The sequence below is a fragment of the Chiroxiphia lanceolata genome, chromosome Z (genome assembly GCF_009829145.1).
Source record: "Chiroxiphia lanceolata isolate bChiLan1 chromosome Z, bChiLan1.pri, whole genome shotgun sequence".
Classification (NCBI taxonomy): Eukaryota; Metazoa; Chordata; class Aves; order Passeriformes; family Pipridae; genus Chiroxiphia; species Chiroxiphia lanceolata.
Genome location: NC_045671.1, coordinates 32,152,411 through 32,171,681, shown reverse-complemented (window position 1 = coordinate 32,171,681; position 19,271 = coordinate 32,152,411). Strand labels below are relative to the sequence as shown.

Here is a 19,271-nt window from a genome sequence, read left to right as displayed (position 1 = left end):
ACTAGAGAAAATGATAAATGCAAAGGAAAGTTACAGAATGTTTTATGAACCAGTCCTATTTTTGTACCTTGATAATTTTATCCTGTTTTGGGAACCCATCAAATACGTGACTCCTTTCTGCAGCAGAGTTACTTCTTAGTTGAACCACATAAAGGAAACCTGAAAATAAGTTTGGGTACCACGGGAGAAGGGGAAACATATCTGTAGTTTTCCTACAGAATCCTCGTACTACCACTTTTTTTTTAACTAAAGGAAATAAAACAATTCTTTTAAAGATTTTAGGAATGTATTCAAATCCATGGGACATACTAACATATGTTTTTGAATGAAAATTAATTTCTACTTAAAAGAAAGAGCAGTGTTTTGGATGTTAGAAAAATGGGTTTTGCTATACAGTTCATATCCTTAGAGCCCTCGCAACAAATTTGTACTAGCAGGTAGAAATACATTAATATGTGTTTTTTGTTTCTTTTTCTAGGCTATTCGCTGTACACTGGTAAATTGCACATGTGAATGTTTTCAGCCAGGAAAGATTAACCTGAGAACCTGTGATCAGTGTAAACATGGCTGGGTGGCACATGGTAAGAAATGTCTGTTCCAGGTTTGTTTTTTCTATTCTGTCTATCTTTACCAGTATCTCTAAATAGTAAGAACTGGAGTGATACAGACAGTAGTTATACCTATTTGTCTATAATTGCATGTGTGCACAGACTGGGTTTGTACAGGTGTATGCATGCACGTGCTTTTTTTATGGCAATTTGTAGGATGAAAAAGTAATAGTCTGTTATTCTGGCAGTAGCTTCGAGTGCTTCTAGAGTTCAACAGCTTGTGTACAGCTCAAAAGAATATTCTAGCCTTCAGGAAATAATGTAGTTCTAACGGGCTTAACAGAAAGGCAAGAAGTTTACGGTATGGTTGCACAGCAGAGTTTGTCTTGCAAAGAGGCGTCAGCCAAAAAGTCACAGGGCCTAATGGAAATTCAAACATACCAGTGTTAAACTTGCAGATCTCATGTTGGGATGAGTGTATTTTATATGGCTCCATGAAATTGTGCATACATGATCTGTGAGTTGAACAGCTCTTCCCATGTTTAAGTAAATAAAGAAAGAAGGGATTAGAATGCCCAGGTTCTATATAAAGGCATGAAAATTCCATTTTATTTATCCTTTCCTGCTTTGTGTATTTCGTGGAGTTTTTTTCCGGACAGTCATGATTAAACTAGCATGAGAGAGAAAGAGAGCGCTGTATACACCATTAGAAGGCAAATAAGGAGGATACCTAAAATGGTTTAATGAAAAAAAAAGGAGAAGGGCTGGGGGAGAAGGGGACAGAAAGATTGCTATGTTTGCAGAAGAAATTACTGTTGAAGTAATTTTTTTCTCATGGTCTAGGCTATTGGCACCAAAGCAAGTACAGTCCTCATTCCCTATTTCTATCAGACATTAAGGCATTCAGACATTCACAGACATTCTGTGAATTTTATTTTATTTTCATAAGACCTTGAGTAGAAGGTACTTGATTCCCAGGCTAACGTATGACAAGTGTGAATGCTCAACAAATTCAGCAGCGCAGACTGACTTAGAATCTTTTAAAATCTTCACAGAAATGGAAAGGGAAGCAGGTACACAGCCTAATAATGCTTACAGCCTGCCTAGAACACCACCAAACTGGTAGCTGGTTGCAGATTTATTATATACTAGATTATCTAAGGATATAACTAATATTTGCTCCCCTTATTTCCCAGAAAAATATCTTCAGTCACAGTATAACCAGGTTCACATTTCTTGGAAGAATTGCTAAACCTCACAGAATTTGTATAGTTCAGGCTTGCTTCAGGTTTTGTGTAGAATCAGCATTTGAGATTTTGCTGATCCACAGATAGGGAAGCACTGTCTAGCTTTTTTGCAAGGTGTCCTCCTGTTGAGCAATAGAAATCGGGAGTCTAGCACTTAGATTCTGGCACCTGAGCATCTTGAGTGTTCATTTTAATGGGTACATCTTACAAGAGTGCAGTCAGATTTTCCTGATAAATTCTTCCCTATGAGGTGATTGAATTCAAAGTCAGAGTATATGACAGTAATCTGAGATTACCACAGTGTGTATTATAGAAATGTCCCTGTTTACCAATCCAGAAAGTTTAAAGATGAATGTCATGATTAGGGATACATCACCTGCTCCCATATCTAAGTGCTTAACATTCCAAATGGAAAACTTAATGCAACCATATATTATTAGAAAGTGTTTGTTTTTCTACTGTGCAAAGTGAATGATGCTCTGATTTATTTTTTTTTTAGTGTGCTTTGTGTACATTCATCTGAAGTTACATTTTATGGCAGAATGAGACAAGTCAGATTTCATATACATAAAACACAGGTGTATAAATTACTTTCTGGAGACAATGACGCATCTGCTTCATTCTTGATCTTAGCTGTTTTTGAGGATTTTGAGGGCAGTGTTCAGGAGATGGATCAATTTAATGCACCGTAGCGACTGGATTTCAAAGTGACTGAATCAGATTGCTGTTCAGAAATTGTTTTCTTAAAACCGTTAGCATGGTACTTTCAGAAGTTCTTCCTTGAATGCAAATAGTATTTCCTGCTGCTTTAATTAAAGGGTTTCCTTCTGATTTTTATTAATGAATTTCAGCTCAGCTCCTTGACACATGATGTAGTGCTTTACTGAATGTAATTATCAAAGAATAGGTGTTTCCAACAGTAAGTACTGTGCTTATTCAGTTCTGATACTGAATAGATCAAAAAATAGCTTGGAATGGCAGTCTTTTCATGATGTACTTGACTCATCTGTGCAGAATTAACTCATGTTAAGAGATGCCATTTAAAATGTTGGAATTCTTGGTTTGAAGAGGAAAGGGCATACATTCCCTACTGTATTATTGTACTTAGCAGCTGCTCATCTGTTTTCTTCTTTCCTGTTTCCATTGTCTTTCTCATGTGTCCCTGCTTACCTGAAATAAGCTGCACACATCTTGAAAAGAAAGGTTTCCTACAGGTTCAGTTTCATCTCTCTGGAGTTGCCAAAAGCAGGATAGTAAATATATGAACAGATACATTTGAGAAGTGCTTTTGTGGCAAGATAAATGTTTCTGTTGACAAAAGTTCAGCTTATCAGGTTTTTGAGCCCTGTGTCATTGTGGTAATCAGTGTTTTTAAGGCCAAAGCCAAAAGCTGTGCAGAGCATAGCAGCATTATCAAGTACTTATTAGACTTCAGGCAGGCAAGCAGATAAGGTAAGTGTCTTTCCTTCTTTTTTTTTCAATGGTTAAGATACTTTGTATAGTCCATATGGTGGAAAATAAAATCTTATTAAAATCTCAATAGGTTTTTAAAGAGAATTTATTTTAACCCAGGCAACTGGTATTTTGTGGCTTTTAAGCCATATGGGAGTAAGATGACTAAACATGTAGTCAAAGTGTTTTGGAAATAAAGAAAAAAAACCACTTTATTTGCTATGCACTTCCTCTAGCAAAAGTATCTTAGCCTGTGAGGAAAGAAATTAAGCAAGTATGCAGTAAAAAGATGTTGATTTCATTGACTCTTCATTTTGCCTTGCATGCATGTCATTGATATCAGAATAACAACTACCATACTGCTAGCAGAAATACTCTTATTATACCTTGTCCAACAGATCAAAAGACCCAATGCAGTATCAATGGGAAATACAGTCTACCCTCTCATAACTCTTTTACTCTGAAAAGGTGTGCCAAGGCCACATATATCACAGTAGACTAAAGCTATTATTTCTGACATTCATTCTACTTATTTTAGTTTCAGTATCACCACAAAAATACCCTCTCACTGTATATTAGTATTACTAAATTTGTCTGAAATCATTGTCACCTTGTTTCAAAGAGAGTCAGAAAATTAGAAATACCGCTTTACTGTCTTACCCTGAAAAAGGTCACTGATAAAACTCAGCAACAGCATGTTTTTCAGATGTTTTGGTATACTGTGCATACCTGGAGTAGCTGAATTTTACACTGTTCGATCTACCTTAGGAAATTAAGTATCCTGTGAACATTGTGCTGTTTCTCTTCTTTTTTTTTTTCCCCTCTTTCAGAGAAAGCTTATCCTTAGTCCTCTAGGGGTCTCGGATGTCTTTTTGTCTGCACCATGCCAATCAGTACAGCTCAGGGATAGGGTATTTATTCAGGTAAGTTTTAGTACCTCCCAGAGGTATGATGAGGCCACATACAGCCCCATTTAAGACTGGGCCAGGCCTTCTCTCTGGTAACTTTGAAATAAAGTTTGTTTCAGTTTTAATGAAGAAGACATTAACTGGTAGATTTTGGCACATAGGGCACATCCATTACTTTTTTTTTTTCCAGACTAAAAGCTGCCATACAGTGAATACACATGCTGTGTGAGTTTCACCTTGTGAAGGAAGTTTTCTGCTGCTAATATTTATTTAATGCATGTGCTAGATTGCTGTAAATGAGACTAAGAATGAAAACAACAGCTTCCGCTAGAAAATGGAAAATGTCGTAAAGTCAGATGCATGACATGACTGTGACTTCTTCATTCAGAATGGTTGAGTTTTCTGAATTTCCACATGGTAGGTCATAAAACTGTCAGGTAAAAGAAACATGATTTGAGAACAAAAGAAAGGAATGACAGGTAGAAATAAGAAGAGAAACAGAAGAATGCTGTGGAAATTTTAGTAATTCTATCTCTCTCTCTTCCCTTGAAGTTTCTGAAAGGACTTGGTTCATGAAGAAGGTTTATATTTTAAATGTGAACTGTGTGGAAATGAGACAAGAATGAAGATGAGTGCTATGTTGAAATAAAATTTAGCTGAGTTCCTACATTTGTCTCAGTCCAAAGCTGTTAAGTGAAAGAAATCCAGGTTTGCCAAGTCAGAGATAATCTCTAACAAAATAAAACAAAGCAATCTTTAGAGTCTCTCTAAGTGTTGACAAAACTGCCATGTTGTTGTTTTCTTAAAAATGGAGATTTTTATGAAGAAAGTAAATTAAAAAAAAAAGAGAGAAATTTAATCCTATGATTATAGTTGAGTAGTAAAATAATCAGGTTATTTCTATATTGTTCCTTTGGATATAAAAAATAGTCACAATTTATCATATCAAACACACTTGTTTCCTTCCATTCAATCTATTTAATTAGTTGGAATGCTTTAAATTTACTTGAGAAAATCATGAAAACATGTTTCTTCCTCTTTTTTTTTTTAGTTATGTAGAGATTTTTAGCGAAGTAATTCTCAACAGTTCATTGATAATGAAAGCTAGCTTTTCATGACTTTTAAAGTAAAACTCTTTTAGATCTAGTCTGGCTTTTCCTGTCTTTTACTGACAAAATCATTTTAATCCATCTGTTACAACTTTCTTTTGACCCTGAAGGCTGAGGCATATTTTTCATTACTAAGTTGCTTCCAGGAACCTTACAAGATTAACATTCATTACTGGTAAACACTTTTTTAAGTGCCCGTCTTCTGCTTATGCTATTCCTTTTTGATTCCCTTCAGCAGGATTTCCCAAAGCAGCCAATGCAGCACAGAGAAAATGCACTCTGTTATCTTGTGGGTACTCTGATCCAGTACTTATTTTTAAAGTCTACCATATTCTTAGGAATGATGTGATGTAGTGTTTGCTTTGGGTTACTCTGATATGACCCTTAATGCAAGTCATGCTGAGATAAAAGCAAATCCAGGTATTAGGGCATCCAAGACAAATAATACTGTTGTGAAGGTTTATGAGACAGAACTGACAGAAAAAAAATAATGCTTACATGCCCCAAGATCAAATAAGATGCCTTGCTTTTCCATCCTTGTATTCAGATGATACTTACGTAACCATATGGTCAAGGGTTTAACTCATGTAAATTTGACATCCTCAGGTGTTGAGTAATCTTTTCCCTGGAAGTAAACCACAGGCTCTAACTTACATGTGTTCACACTCATACCTCCTTCGATTTCCCTGGGGATCTATCCAAATTAAAATGTTTTCTTCTCTTCTTCCCTGCCACTGCCAGAGCACGTTAATCAGTCAGGAAGAGGTTAGACCTTTCCCACTGTCCCCAACTTTCTTGGCTCACAGTCCTGGGTTTGAATATGCCAATGTCCTTGAGACATAGTCAGGTGGGATTATACCTGACCAGACATTAAGCATGCAGCTAAGGACCACTCCAGTGCCCTGTAAGCCCTAAAGAGACCATGACCCATTCAGAAGCACAGTGCCTGTTTCTCCTGGGATGAGTTATATTCACATCTCAAAGTGAAATCCTTTCTCATTGTGAACATTTTATTGTCTGAAAAACTTTTAATTTAGTAATCGCATTTTTCGGTCTCACAGAATTGGCATTATTACCATCAGATACTAATTTGTGACTCTGAAATACACTTTTTTAACTATGATTGCCATTGTTTGGCTATAAAATAAAGGTTTAGAATAAAGAAATTTAAAAAGTGCAAGATATTGTTATTTTGGTGTCCATTATTATTGAATTTGCATTTTACAGAGAAGGCCTAATCTCATTTAGTACACCCAATACAATAGGATAAAATTCTAGGACATGTCTTGGATAATGATACCTTACCCTTTCTTCTTGAGGAAGAAAACCAGTAAGGATACAAATAGACTTGCTATGTGCAAGATGGAGCAAAAGCAATAAAAACAAAGACTTTAAATTAGCACTTGGAATTCCTCTTTCCAGTCACAGTAGAAGCTGCTTTTTGGAAAGGTAGTCAGTGAAACCCATGATCTTGCCCCCTTAATGGTGGTGATAAGAAAGTCATTACAATGCCATAGCTTCAGATGGGAGCAAAAGAGTGTCTGGTGTTCACTACTTGATTCCCAGATGAGCAGGATAAATTCTGTGGGACTTGGGAGTGCAAATCACCAACAGATTTGTGAGGAAGTAGTGGTGAACTTCTATGACATGCATCCACTCCAGGATGTTTAGTTGACAGTACCTGCTTGCTTGTCTCTTTTAACACCTACGCTGCTGCACATGAATTGCTGTGTTGTGCTAACCACTTTATCATTTTATTGTACTTTATTACATCATAAATTTTTATATCTTCTTAACAATCCTAAAAGAAGCTTAATTGTTTATAGGAACATCTTAATTAACTAGAGTTCTCTAGGTTAAGCAGAACACAAATTGAAAGAGCTCTAAGTGAAACAATCCCTACCCATATATTTTATAAGGTTAAAATGGGATTTGACTTCAAGAATAAAAAATTCATGCTGCTTTCAGATGTTCAAAGTAACAATCATGTCATGGGTAACTTTACCTCAGCTTTCTGTTTTGCAAATCTGAAATTGAACAAAAAAACCTTTTTTTTTTTTCATCTACAAGGAGGAATTTCAATTTGAGCTATAGCATTATGAGGAAACTTGCCCCAGATTAATTTAGCAGTCAATAGTGTTCCCATTTCCATCTGGATTTTGGAAGGAGAAAAGATAATACAAGACATTAATAACATGAGTCTCAGAGACTTTTCTAATTGTCAATTTTTCTGAAGTGTATTTAACAGGAGATTTGTGAAATGGTCACAGTACCTGAATTGGGATGGGAAAGGTGGATGAATGGTAGGACTAGTTTTATGAACCACTCTTCACAGGGTCTGAACATCTTCAGCTGTGAGCAACTTTAAGACAGCGGGTTTTCCTGGAAAAACTGAGATGGCTTAACGTGTGGGAGAGAGTTTCATAGGCTTGAACCAGAGTTACACCCTGAACTGAAACACCACCATGGTCTTAGCTTGCCTTTGTGAAATACATGTGCCACATCATACTCCATTCAAACAGAATGATGTTAAGAGGTGGGCAGTGCCTGTTGCATTTTCATTGCAGTTTTCAAGGATGCATTAAAGGTAGAATAGGCTGCCTGGAGAAGTGGTGGAATTTCCCCCCTTTAAATACTAAAGACATCTTGGCAGGACAAAAAATAACCTAATCCAAGGCCCTGCTTTCATTAGAAGCATGCACCAGACAATCTGCAGAAATCCCTTCCAACCTAGAATTTCTGTGAATCACAGTTAATGGAGTTGAGGTGCATTAGAATTAAGATGAAATCCTCCAAATCCAGACCACAATCCAAGACTCCCAAATATGCTTATGTCTCACTGTGTATAATATGTCAACCAGATGGTTTTAGGACCATTAAACCCTATCTCACCATTATGAATGGAGAGAATAGTTTTAAGGTGTTAATGACTGATAGAAAGGGGACATTTAGCTTTGGAGACAAGAGACAAAGTTCAAAGATGAATGACTAATCAAAGTGTTTGAGATTATTTATTTGGCAGCTTCCATTACAGATTCTAGGTTTCAATAATGACACTGTTAATCTATGTCAAAGAGCAGCGATAGTGGAGCTGCTCAACAAAAAAGGTCTGAGCCAGAAGTCAAAGCCAACAGGAACACTGACCATGTCTACATCATGAGGACGGTTCCTTGAAGTCTGACCATGGTAAAATAACCTAGATACTTGTAGATGTCCACTAGCAATCTCTGGCATGCAGGGAAATATAGTAAGATCAAGGGTCCATCCAGGAGCTTCAATCAGGAACGAAAGAAGGTGGGGCTAGAGAGGAGGACCAGTAACATGGTTCTGAGGGTAATCTAGAAGGCGGGTCTATAGCCAGGCACACCTACAGTGTAGCTGAGGTGGGAAGTGAAGGTCCAGGCCTGCACTTTAGTAGTGGTTCTGGACCCATGGCCTCAGAATCCAGGGTGGAAGTCTCCAGAGAGGATTGTTGGCACAATAGAGATTGGTTGGAGCACTAAAGACTGTGACACCACGGACTGATCCTTAGTGCTGTCTGTAGCAGAGGTGACAGTGAATAGCAGCACACACAAAAGCAGCTGTGGGTTGGGATGCTTGCAAGATTAATCTACATGTTTTTCTCCATCAGGGTAATCATCTGGATAATCATGCTGAAGTCCTCTTTTATGTAGGCACAAATGTACACACTGACAAAGTGGAACACAAGGTCCAAATCCCACAGAAGAGGCTCTGTCTCATCTTCCCTACCATGGTCCCCACAGTCAGGTGTTGTCCTTCCTGCAGTTTGCCTGTGCAGAAAGTTTCCAGTAGCCCAGATATTTTTCTGAGAACTTGGGATGAAGGTCCTTTACGGCTTGTTCCTTTGAATGCATTAGCTGTGAACAAGAAAGAAGGAGAAAAAGCCTACCATTTTATTTTTATAATTAGTTTAGAAAGCCAGTTCTGAATAAAAGACATGCTCTTGAGGTACCCCTACATAAAGTTAAGTCTAACCTTAATGTTTAGGAGAAAACATTTTGGGTTTTTTTGGTTCATATTTTCCACTATTGAAGAAAAAGGAGTTAGTATAGAAACAAAACAAAAGAAAACACCTGTTTGGCTTGCAGGGATTGGCCACGGAGGCTGTTTTCCTGACAGGCCAAAAGGAACCAGCAAAGGGCCCCTTTAAAAAAAAAAAAAGGACTTTTTATTTTTTCCCCCCATTTCATGTAAGCATTGGCAGAAACTCTGACAAGCAGTTCTTCATATTTTATTATGTTCTTGTCTGGCAGAATCTCTGTCAGGCAAAAACCTTGTCAGCAGAAAACCTGTCGTAGGATCAGAGGAGACAAAAACAGGTGTCACAGAGGCAGTCAAAACTGGGGGAAAAAAAAGATTAGGCTAAAGAGAGAAAGGCAGACAATTACAATAATGCCATTGCTTTTATCTTATAGATGTGTGTTATTATCTCGGGGTGCTGAGTGCGCAATTGCCTCAAAGAAAAGTAGACAGAAGACAAGGGGAAACTTGATAGTTATTAACTGAAGAGGCAGTGTGTCAAAGCTGGATAGGGTTCAAAGTTTTGCAAAGGGATAAAAAAATTGCAGGCAGCAAGCGATGTCTGTGAACAAACTGTGGTTCTGCTGTTGGCTACATAAACCTAGTAGCATTCTAAATGTTTCAACTTGGAATCAGATCATAGATAGAAAAATTAATGAAAGTTTTCATTCAGTCTTTTTTTAATAACATTTATTTTGTGTACATGCAACTGAAGTGCTGGGTTGGTTTTTTTTGATCTGTTATAAAAATATTGTTAGAGCATGAGGCATGGTGAGGCATGAAGACATATCAGTTTAGTTGCCGTGTTTGGGTTTGCAACACCTATTATCAACACATGTTTAATTTTAAAATGCTATTAAGTATCCTTTTACTAAGTGTGAACATCTGTACATGCAAGCTGTAAATTAGAAGATCACATGTGTCCCTCTGTCAGAGACTAAATGCGTTTGGCAAATGGTTTCCATTATTAGCTTTTAAATACAATAAAAGGCATAGTGAAAAGTTGGTTTTGCCTATGAATCAGAATTTGCTTTACTTACTCTCCTTCCATGATCTTTTGAAATCCACAGAGTTTCAGTGAACATTGCTCTGCTATATGGATTAAATTGTGAAAGCAATGAAGACAGAAGTAAAATGGAGATCAGCAAGGGATGCCATGTTGTAGCTGAAATTTATATTCAGACTGATTCAGGATATTCACCCTCTCATACAAATGTTAATGTCCCCTGCTCTCACTGGGAGTGGGATAATTTCTTACACAATGAAAATATTTGAGCTGTTCAGTAGACACAAATTTTCTTGTCTTTAGTTACCTTCTAAGCATGATATTGTTGAGGAGCAATTTTTTCCACCTTCAAAATGCACTGCATTACACCATGTTGAAGGTGGTATTAAGTTTGCATCCTGAGGATGCAGAGGTGGCTTAGGTCACCTCTTATGACTGCAGTAGTTTGTCTGTCCCTCCAGCATTTCAGTCATTCCTAAGCTACCTTCTGTTCTTGAAAGGATTTAGTGCTTTTTTTTTGCTGCAATTGATGGAAAAGAAGAAAATCTTGAACTCTTGAAATGTGAAGCTGTTCGTGCTTGCTACTAAAATCAACAGCAAACTACAGTGCTCAGCACTGTCACTCTTTTACCATACTCGATGCACTATTGTTGCAACCGTATTATGGAATCATTTTATGTTGGTATTGTATATTTAATCTGTTTTCCAATTTCAGTTTCTCTTGCTGCAAAAAGTGGCCCAGTTATGTAGATTTCAAAAATGTCTCTATTATTGTCTAGACACAAACTACATATGATTCTTTTTTCATTTTCCTCCTCTTGAATGAATCTAGTAAGCACAGAAAGATGATGATGTTTTGTATCATTGTGTGTATGCGTGTATATACTCCAACAGTATTCCTCTTTGTTAAGTTAGGGAAGTGACTAGGGAGCATGCAGGAAAATCTGTAGTGGTTATATTGCGCAGCCCAAATTTAAAACTGAAATGGAATGAGATCCATAATGACCCATTGCAACCTATAGACTCTTCTCTGTAGTTTTCTGAGATACACAGCCAGGTAAATAAGCTGAAAGAAAGCGTTTCACTAGACCTTTTCATCCCTCTCTAGAATAATAAAATTTTTATCTAGGATCAGGAAATTAGCAAGAGATATGTGTGTTTACAACTCCAGTTGCTTAAAACTAGGATATTTAAAATTCTTTTCTGTTCAGTAAAGGCAAAATGTCGTGCTTTTATGCTTTTATTGTAGTTATTCAAAAAATAATATGAGACCTCCAAAGTACAAAATTCATCACTGCGTATTTGTATTTCTTTTACTTGACAAAAGCGGAATCTGCTCAGAGGCATGGCTTTTAATTTGATTGACTTTTTTCACTGCACATTGGGAAGGAAGGGGTCTAAGGGCAATGAGTAAATGTACAGAACTGAGCCTATGAACTGGACACAGTATAGATGAAACGAAAAATGTTGTCTTTGTTTTCTGTCTTTTGATGAACTGAAGAAGCACTTAGCCTTATTTTAATGTATCCTTTGTACTTAATTTCCTTTGAATTACACAGAGTCCCAAAACTCCAGTAAAAAAATATAATTGATGAAGTAGATTTCCCCTTCCCATTTTACTACATTTAAAAAAAAAATCAAACTACAAATGGAACGTAAAAGTTTATTCGTTGATTTTTTACAAATAGGTCTAAAGATTTTTTTACTGGAATTTTGCATAATAAGAATACTTCAGGCTGTAATGTGAAGATTGATATTGAAATAACTTCAAAGTTCTCTTTACAATTCAGATTATACTGAGCAGATTCTCTCTAAAATCTTGGGGATTTTGTTTACTATTCCAGAAGGTAAAGAGTTAATAAGCCAACATGGGAATGTTCAGGCTTGACATTAGGAAGCATTTATTTACTAAGAGGGTGGTCAAACCACAGACTTCCTAGAGAGGTGGTCGATGCCCCAAGACTCTCCCTTCATAAGAGGCATTTGGAAAATGCTTTAAATGATGAGCAGCCCTGCAGTGATCAGGCTGTTGGGCTAGGTAATCATTACAGGTCCCTTCCAACTGAAATATTCTAAATTATTATGGTTGCATACTTGATACTGGAAAAACATTGCTGAAAGGTCCCTAATTCCTATACTAATTATCCAGTTAGTAATTTTTGGGTGTTGAAGGCAGTCTTCTGTCATGTCTTCTACTTCTTTATAATCCTTTTTGGCCTCCCTTTTTTTAATGGTACAAATTTCTGAAATAAATACTTGAAATTTAGAATTAACCACAGAAATATTACTTGAGTGAGTGTTGTCAGAGTAAAGCACAAGGGTCTTTTTAGGCCATTCCATGAAAATGTTAAATGCTCAGCAAGTACGTGATTTTAAGATCCCTTAGATCTCTTCTTCCTGTATCAGAGAACACTTTTCCACTTATATTGAATTAAAGAATATCAGACTATCAAGACAGTGCTAAGATTAAACAGGGCTGTTAAGAAAAGGAATCTTTTTTAGTTCAAGCACACAGCTGATCCCATCATAGTCGCATTTTTGGAAAAGATTGTGCAGGTTACAACCAAAACGTCACAAACGTTAAGACTTTTATATGTGAACTTTTGATCCCACTGAAACTGTACAAAATCTGAGTAATACCTCACGTTGCACCTGGAATGGACTTTTAGTGTGTGCTTTATGATGTTCAGTCACTGATAACTTCTTAATAATGACACATCTGTTTATGTTATTTTCCAGGTATAATAAAACACATTCTTTTATATAGCATATTTAATCTTGAAGCCTCCTAAGCATTTAAGAAGCTGCTGCAGATACTGTTGAATGTATTCACTTGTGAAAGGGGGCATTGTTCATTAGCATGTATAAATTAAACAAATAGTTTAGAACAGAATATGATGAGGAATGCATTATCCACATGAAATCATGTGAGCAATTCAGGACAGCAGAATACAACTATCTACTCTGAGATTTGGCAAGAATCAGAAAACTAATACTCTTATAGGAAAAACAATAAGAAAGGTCTTTTCTTATGTCTTACCTGAAAAAGTATCTGTCTATCAACATGAATGGCCTCTTGAATACACCTAGAATACACTGACATTAGTTCACTAAGGGTACCAGAGGAGTGATCAAATTCTTCTTAGCAGTGTCTTTTAAAGAAACAAGAAAATTTTTATAAATTACAAATTGGAGTGAAAATTTTCATTTTCCTGAGTTGAAGGGGTATGAGTAGTCAATGGTTTGAAAGAATTTCAGATTCTTATGATTCTGTTGTTTCTCATATGAACACAACTGTTTCCTTTCATTTCTTTTCATTTACAACCTTTTTTTTTCCATGTAATGTGAGGTCTGTCTTTAGCTTGCAAATGTTCTTATGCACCCATGCAATAATATATGGTTTTGCTGTGTTATAAATTACACATTTCAGTGCATATCCTGACTTCTGCTTCAAAAGGATAAACTTCACTGCTTATTTGTTTATTACATAATATACAGAATAAGGCCACAAATCAAAATTGGACATAATTTCACTGTCATTTGGAATGTTATTCTAACATGATACTAATTTTTATTCATGTGTGTGTTTTCAGAATCAGATGTCTATAGATAATACTACTTGGAAACAAATATTGCAGTTGAACGGACCAGTACAGTTTATCTTGTAGAAATTTCTGTCCACTGTTCAGATATTGTGCGTAGTAATTTGAAAGGACCTTTTTTATTTCTTTTCGACTTCTATTCCATCTCAGGCTTTCCAAAGCTATTATCTTCAGAGTGGTCACACTACGTGAAGTGAGTATATGTCCACGAGTTTTGTAATCTCATTCTAGCTATTAGTTTTGTAATCCACCCAATAGCCTTTAGATAAAGATGTCCTTTAGTCATTGTGACTTAGATCACAGTGGAATAATGACCTTAAAATCTTAAGCAAGACAGGTCTTCTTTGGCTGGAAGAACTTGTTTTTCCTCACTATGTGGGCATAGTATTTACTGTTAAGTAGAGAGAAACAACAACAAATATTAGATATATTAGAAATATAGTATGATGCAGTGATTAAAAAGCACTGAGTATTCAGAAAATATCCGTTCATGTCTTGGCTCTGGTCTGAATTTGTCTAAACTTGGAGAAGCCAGTTAACATCTTTGGACACTATTCTCTTTCTGTAAGACTGAAGGTGGAAAGTTCAGGGTGATACAGATCCACTCAATAATTTCAATAATCTGGTAGAAGGTGTTATATCTATTAGAAAACAATTAATTTTTTTTACTCCTTCCAAAGGGTTGTGCTGTCCCCCAGCTACACATACATACATATCAACACACATACGGCACAACCTGCAAAGTAACAAAATCAATTTTCTTGGCTTTTCTTACTGAGAACTTTGAGGACACATCTGGTATGGTATAAGCAAAAAAACCACCTTAGAAAAATATCAAATCCCATTCATTAGACTTTGTAAATAAATCATCCTACATCGTGAAGCCTATATAGCCAAAGTACTTCAGAAGAAGAGCTTTTGGAAGAAAAAAATCTCAGCCTTCATATTCTTCAGTATAAATGTCCTACGGAGACACACAGGACTGCAGTCCCTAGCCTTGCCAATTCATTATCTTGTTTGAATGTTAAATTAATATTAAAGCTATTTATTCAAAGTTGACTTAGCCACTAGAATAGGAAAGATTAGAAAAATCAGTTGCAAGAAATGAAGTATGAGGAAATCAGAACTCTTTGACAATGTAGTCCTTGGAGTAAATGTGTTGAATGAAGCCAGCGAGTAAATGATAAGGGCCTTTGTGCTCTATATGTACAAAAGCAATTTATCAAGAGTACATGAACTCTCTAGTGACTATAAACCAAGAAGAAACTGAAGTACAAGAGAAGTCCCTATAAGATTATTTTAAATGCTCAGAAATTTTTCTTTAAAAAGCAGTGAATATGTTAGGTGCTGCAACATAGTCCATAAAATAGAAATAAAACTAAATTTGAACACTGGTAGTCAGTAAAATGTGTGATGTCATATGCAGTTCCTTCTCACGTAACTTCACGAGAGCATAACTACCTTCATCCTGCAAACTTCCCTTCGCCTTATCTCTAAATTTGTGTGAGGCGAAAAAACTAACCAACTCAAGTAGTAGTGAATTCCTGATGGAATTTATGGTACATCAGGGGATTTACTTTTAACATGTTTAAAAATGGGGGTTTAGGGTGTATCTTTTCTTTTTTTCCTCTAGAAATTAAGTATCAAACCTTTAACAGTATCAGTCAATTCTGGATAGCCTCAGTCTTGGACATCAGTTAATCATAAATTTCTCTTGAACTATGAGTATTGTAGTCTCTGAGTCTCAGCTGAGCAACCTTTTGCCATAGGAATTAAAAATCATTTGTGACCTTTGGAAACTAGTCTTGTTTTGGACTGCATCTGTGGAAGTCCTGTTTTGGACTGCACCGTTAGTGATGAGTGGGGTCATTGATGAGGAGTGATGAGTCAGGGGTCCATATTGGGAAAATTATGTTTAATATCTTCATCAATAACATAGTGAGAATATCAGCAAATATGCACAAGACACCAAGCTGAGTGGTGTGGCTGATACACCTGAAGGACAGTATGCCAACCAGAGGGACCTGGACAAGCTTGAGGAGGTGGTTCCATGGGAACTTCATGAAGTTCAGCAAAGCCAAGTGCAAGGTCCTGTACCTGGGTTGGGGCACTCGCAGGCATGAGTACAGACTGCGAGATGAACTCACTGAGAGCAGCCCTTCAGAGGAGGACTCAGGGTACCTGAATGGATAAAAAGCTGGTCATGAGCCAGCAATGTGCATTTGCGGCCCAGAAAGCTGACCTTATCCTGGGCTGTATCAAAAGAAGCATGGCCAGCAGGATATGGCCAGCCTCTTCATTCTGTTCTGCTGAGACCTTACTAGAGTACTGCATCCATCTCTGGGGTCCCCAGACAGGGACCTTTTGGAGCGAGTCCAGAGGAGGGACACTAAGATGATCAGAGGGATGGAGCACCTCTCCTGTGAGGAAAGGCTGAGGGAGTTGGGGTTCTTCATCCTGGGGAAGAGTCGAAAAGAAACTTGGGCACGGCTCCAGGGTCACCTTATTGCAGCCTTTCAGTACTGAAAGGAGGCCTACAAAAAGCTGGAGAGGGACTTCTGACAAGGACATGAAGCTGAAAGAGAGTAGATTTAGATTAGATATAAAGGAGAAATTTTTTACAATGAGGCTGATGAGGCACTGGAACAGGTTGCCCAATGAGGTTGTAGATGCCCCATCCATGGAAATATTCAAGATCAGTTTGGACGGGGCTTTGAGCAGCCTGGTCTAGTTGATGATGTCCCTGCCCATGGCAAAGGGTTTGGACTAGATGATCTTTAAAGCTCCCTTCCAACCCAAACCATTCTGTGATTCTGTGAATCATCCAGGTGATATTTCTCTGGAAAATAAGTGCATCTGCCAAATATGATGTGTATACATGACACTTTGGGGTTGTTTTCTTGTCTTTTCTTTACTTATACTTGACCCTTTTCTTTCAGCCTTGGACAAACTTAGTACTCAGCATCTCTACCACCCAACCCAAGTGGAGATTGTGCAGTCCAATGTTGTGTTTGACATCAGCAGCTTGATGCTCTACGGCACTCAGGCTGTACCTGTGAGACTGAAGATACTGCTTGATCGACTTTTCAGTGTACTGAAGCAAGAGGAGGTGTTGCATATTCTACATGGCTTAGGCTGGACACTTCGAGACTATGTTCGAGGCTACATTCTTCAGGTAGGAAATAAAACAAAGCATGTTTCCAAACCCAATTAACTGACTTTTTTGGTTGTTGTTGTATGGATGTAGTGATTTTGTGCCTAAAGAGCTACCAGGAAATGTAGTAAATTCAGTCTGGCATGTTTAAGACTAATGATGGTGTTGGCAAAATAAAAGACTCAGTTTTTCCTAAGCTGAAAAAATATAGGTTCCTTTATACCATAGTATTTATTTGTACTTGCTTATGCTTATTGTAGGAAATATCTTGAATACTGCAGATACTGAGCTTAGCTATTTGCAAGCATGATTTGCTCATCAAAGGCAGTTGACAAAGTTTCAAGGGCTACTGTTTGACTTACGAAACTGAAATACAAGTCAATAGCTCCTTCATCTTTTCTTTCCTTCTTTAGAAAGACATAAGGTATGGAAGAAAAGAGGTTGTGATCATGGTAGTATTGGAAAGTATCTGTACAGTGTAATGTATAAGCAGAAAAATCCTGTTTATAAGGCCATGTTAGAAAGGAAGCTTTAAATAAAGTGTTACATGCAGATTGGTTGAAATATAAAAAACAAAACATAAAATAAGTAAACAAAAACATGGATGGGCTTGCTTTATGAATATGGTCATAAATATATATGGGTGCTTATCTGAAGAATTTCATCATCTTTTGGGTTCCAAAGTGATTTATTACATTTTGTAAGACTATTTCTGATCAATAATCTAATACTACACACTTCTGAATTCTCTTGATTGCTACTGACTTTGTGGGAGCTCTGCATCATGTAGAAGTCATCCAGTTATTGAAGTGGACATGCTTGAAAAACTTTGAAAATTTTAGTTTCTGATTTATTTGTTTATTTTCTTAGGAAATAATAGTGTGCTTGGCACTTCATAGAAAATATGGGATTCTTTATTCCTGATCTGAGAAATTCTGTCTCTTCAGTTTGTGTCTTTTGTGTGAAAGAAGTAAATTAGCTTTATGTGATTCTGTGGAAGTCTTTGCATTCTGTGCTTGTATTCTTAAATGCTCTATACCCAGATTTTCACAGAAAAGTGCACTAAATTGTAGAACAGTCCTAGAAAAAGAGAACTAAACAGAGAACTACTTTAATAATGAGATCTTGTTATTCTTGGTAGGATATATACTGAACGGAGTTCTTTAACTGTTTTAGGATTCTCTCAGGTATCTGTTTTGTAAAAGTTAATGGTTACTTGTGTTCAAATGCAACAGAATCCTTTTTTTCCATTACCAGTCTAAAATTTACATGCAAGTATGCATCCATGGTATTCATACAGTTGATATTTATGTATATATGATAGAAATATTTGTTTATATGTATTTATAGATATTAGGTATATATAATGAAGATAGATTTATGAGTGATATCTGCAGAAATGCGTACTGTAATGGCATTACATACATATTGCATCGTATTTTAGATTTCTAGATTCTGAATGCTACTGATCAAGAGGGATGAAGAAATATGATTTGCGAAGGAATACATGCAAAAAACCCACATCATGTCTAAGAGATAACATTAGAAATCTGCTGTTTACTAAATGTGATTAATAGTTAGGTGTAATTATATATTTGCAAGGGCAATAGAACTCTAGCCCATAAGTTGTCAGGGCTGATCAGGAGGGCTTTAAACTAGGTTTGAAGGGGGAAGAGATTGAAACCAGGCTATCCAGAGATGACCCTGAGGGTGGAAAGCCAGAGTTAGAAGTGAAATCAGCAGCCCAGCTGAAGTGCATGTACAACAATGCACACAGCATGGGTAACAAACAAGAGGAGCTGGAAGCCATCGTGTAGCAGGAAAGCTGTGATGTAGTCACCATCGCAGAAACATGGTGGGATGACTCACCTGACTGGAGTGCTACCATGGGTGGCTATGAGCTCTTCAGAAGGGACAGGCAAGGTAGGAGAGGTGGAGGGGTGGCTCTATATGTGGCTCTCTTGACTCTGTAGAACTTGAAGTAAGTAACGATAAGTCGAGTGCCTGTGGATCAGAATCAGGGGGAAGGCCAACAACGCTGATATCCTGGTGGGAGTCTGTTGCAGACCACCCAACCAGGATGATGAGGGTGATGAATTATTCTACAAGCAGTTGGCAGATGTCTCAAAATTGCCAGCCCTTGTTCTTGTGGGCGACTTTAACCTGCTGGATGTCTGCTGGAAACTCAACACAGCAGAGAAGAG

The 19,271-nt window shown here is 37.0% G+C and overlaps 1 protein-coding gene across 1 annotated transcript in view; it reads left to right on the top strand.

Moving 5' to 3' along the window:
* The window catches only part of BNC2 (basonuclin 2), a 329,796-nt gene that overhangs the window by 208,743 nt on the left and 101,782 nt on the right, over positions 1-19,271 (top strand). The window contains exons 3-4 of the mRNA XM_032675084.1: positions 479-581; positions 16,853-17,088. Of these exons, the coding sequence (XP_032530975.1) occupies positions 479-581; positions 16,853-17,088 (339 nt within the window). The remainder of the gene's footprint in view (positions 1-478; positions 582-16,852; positions 17,089-19,271) is intronic.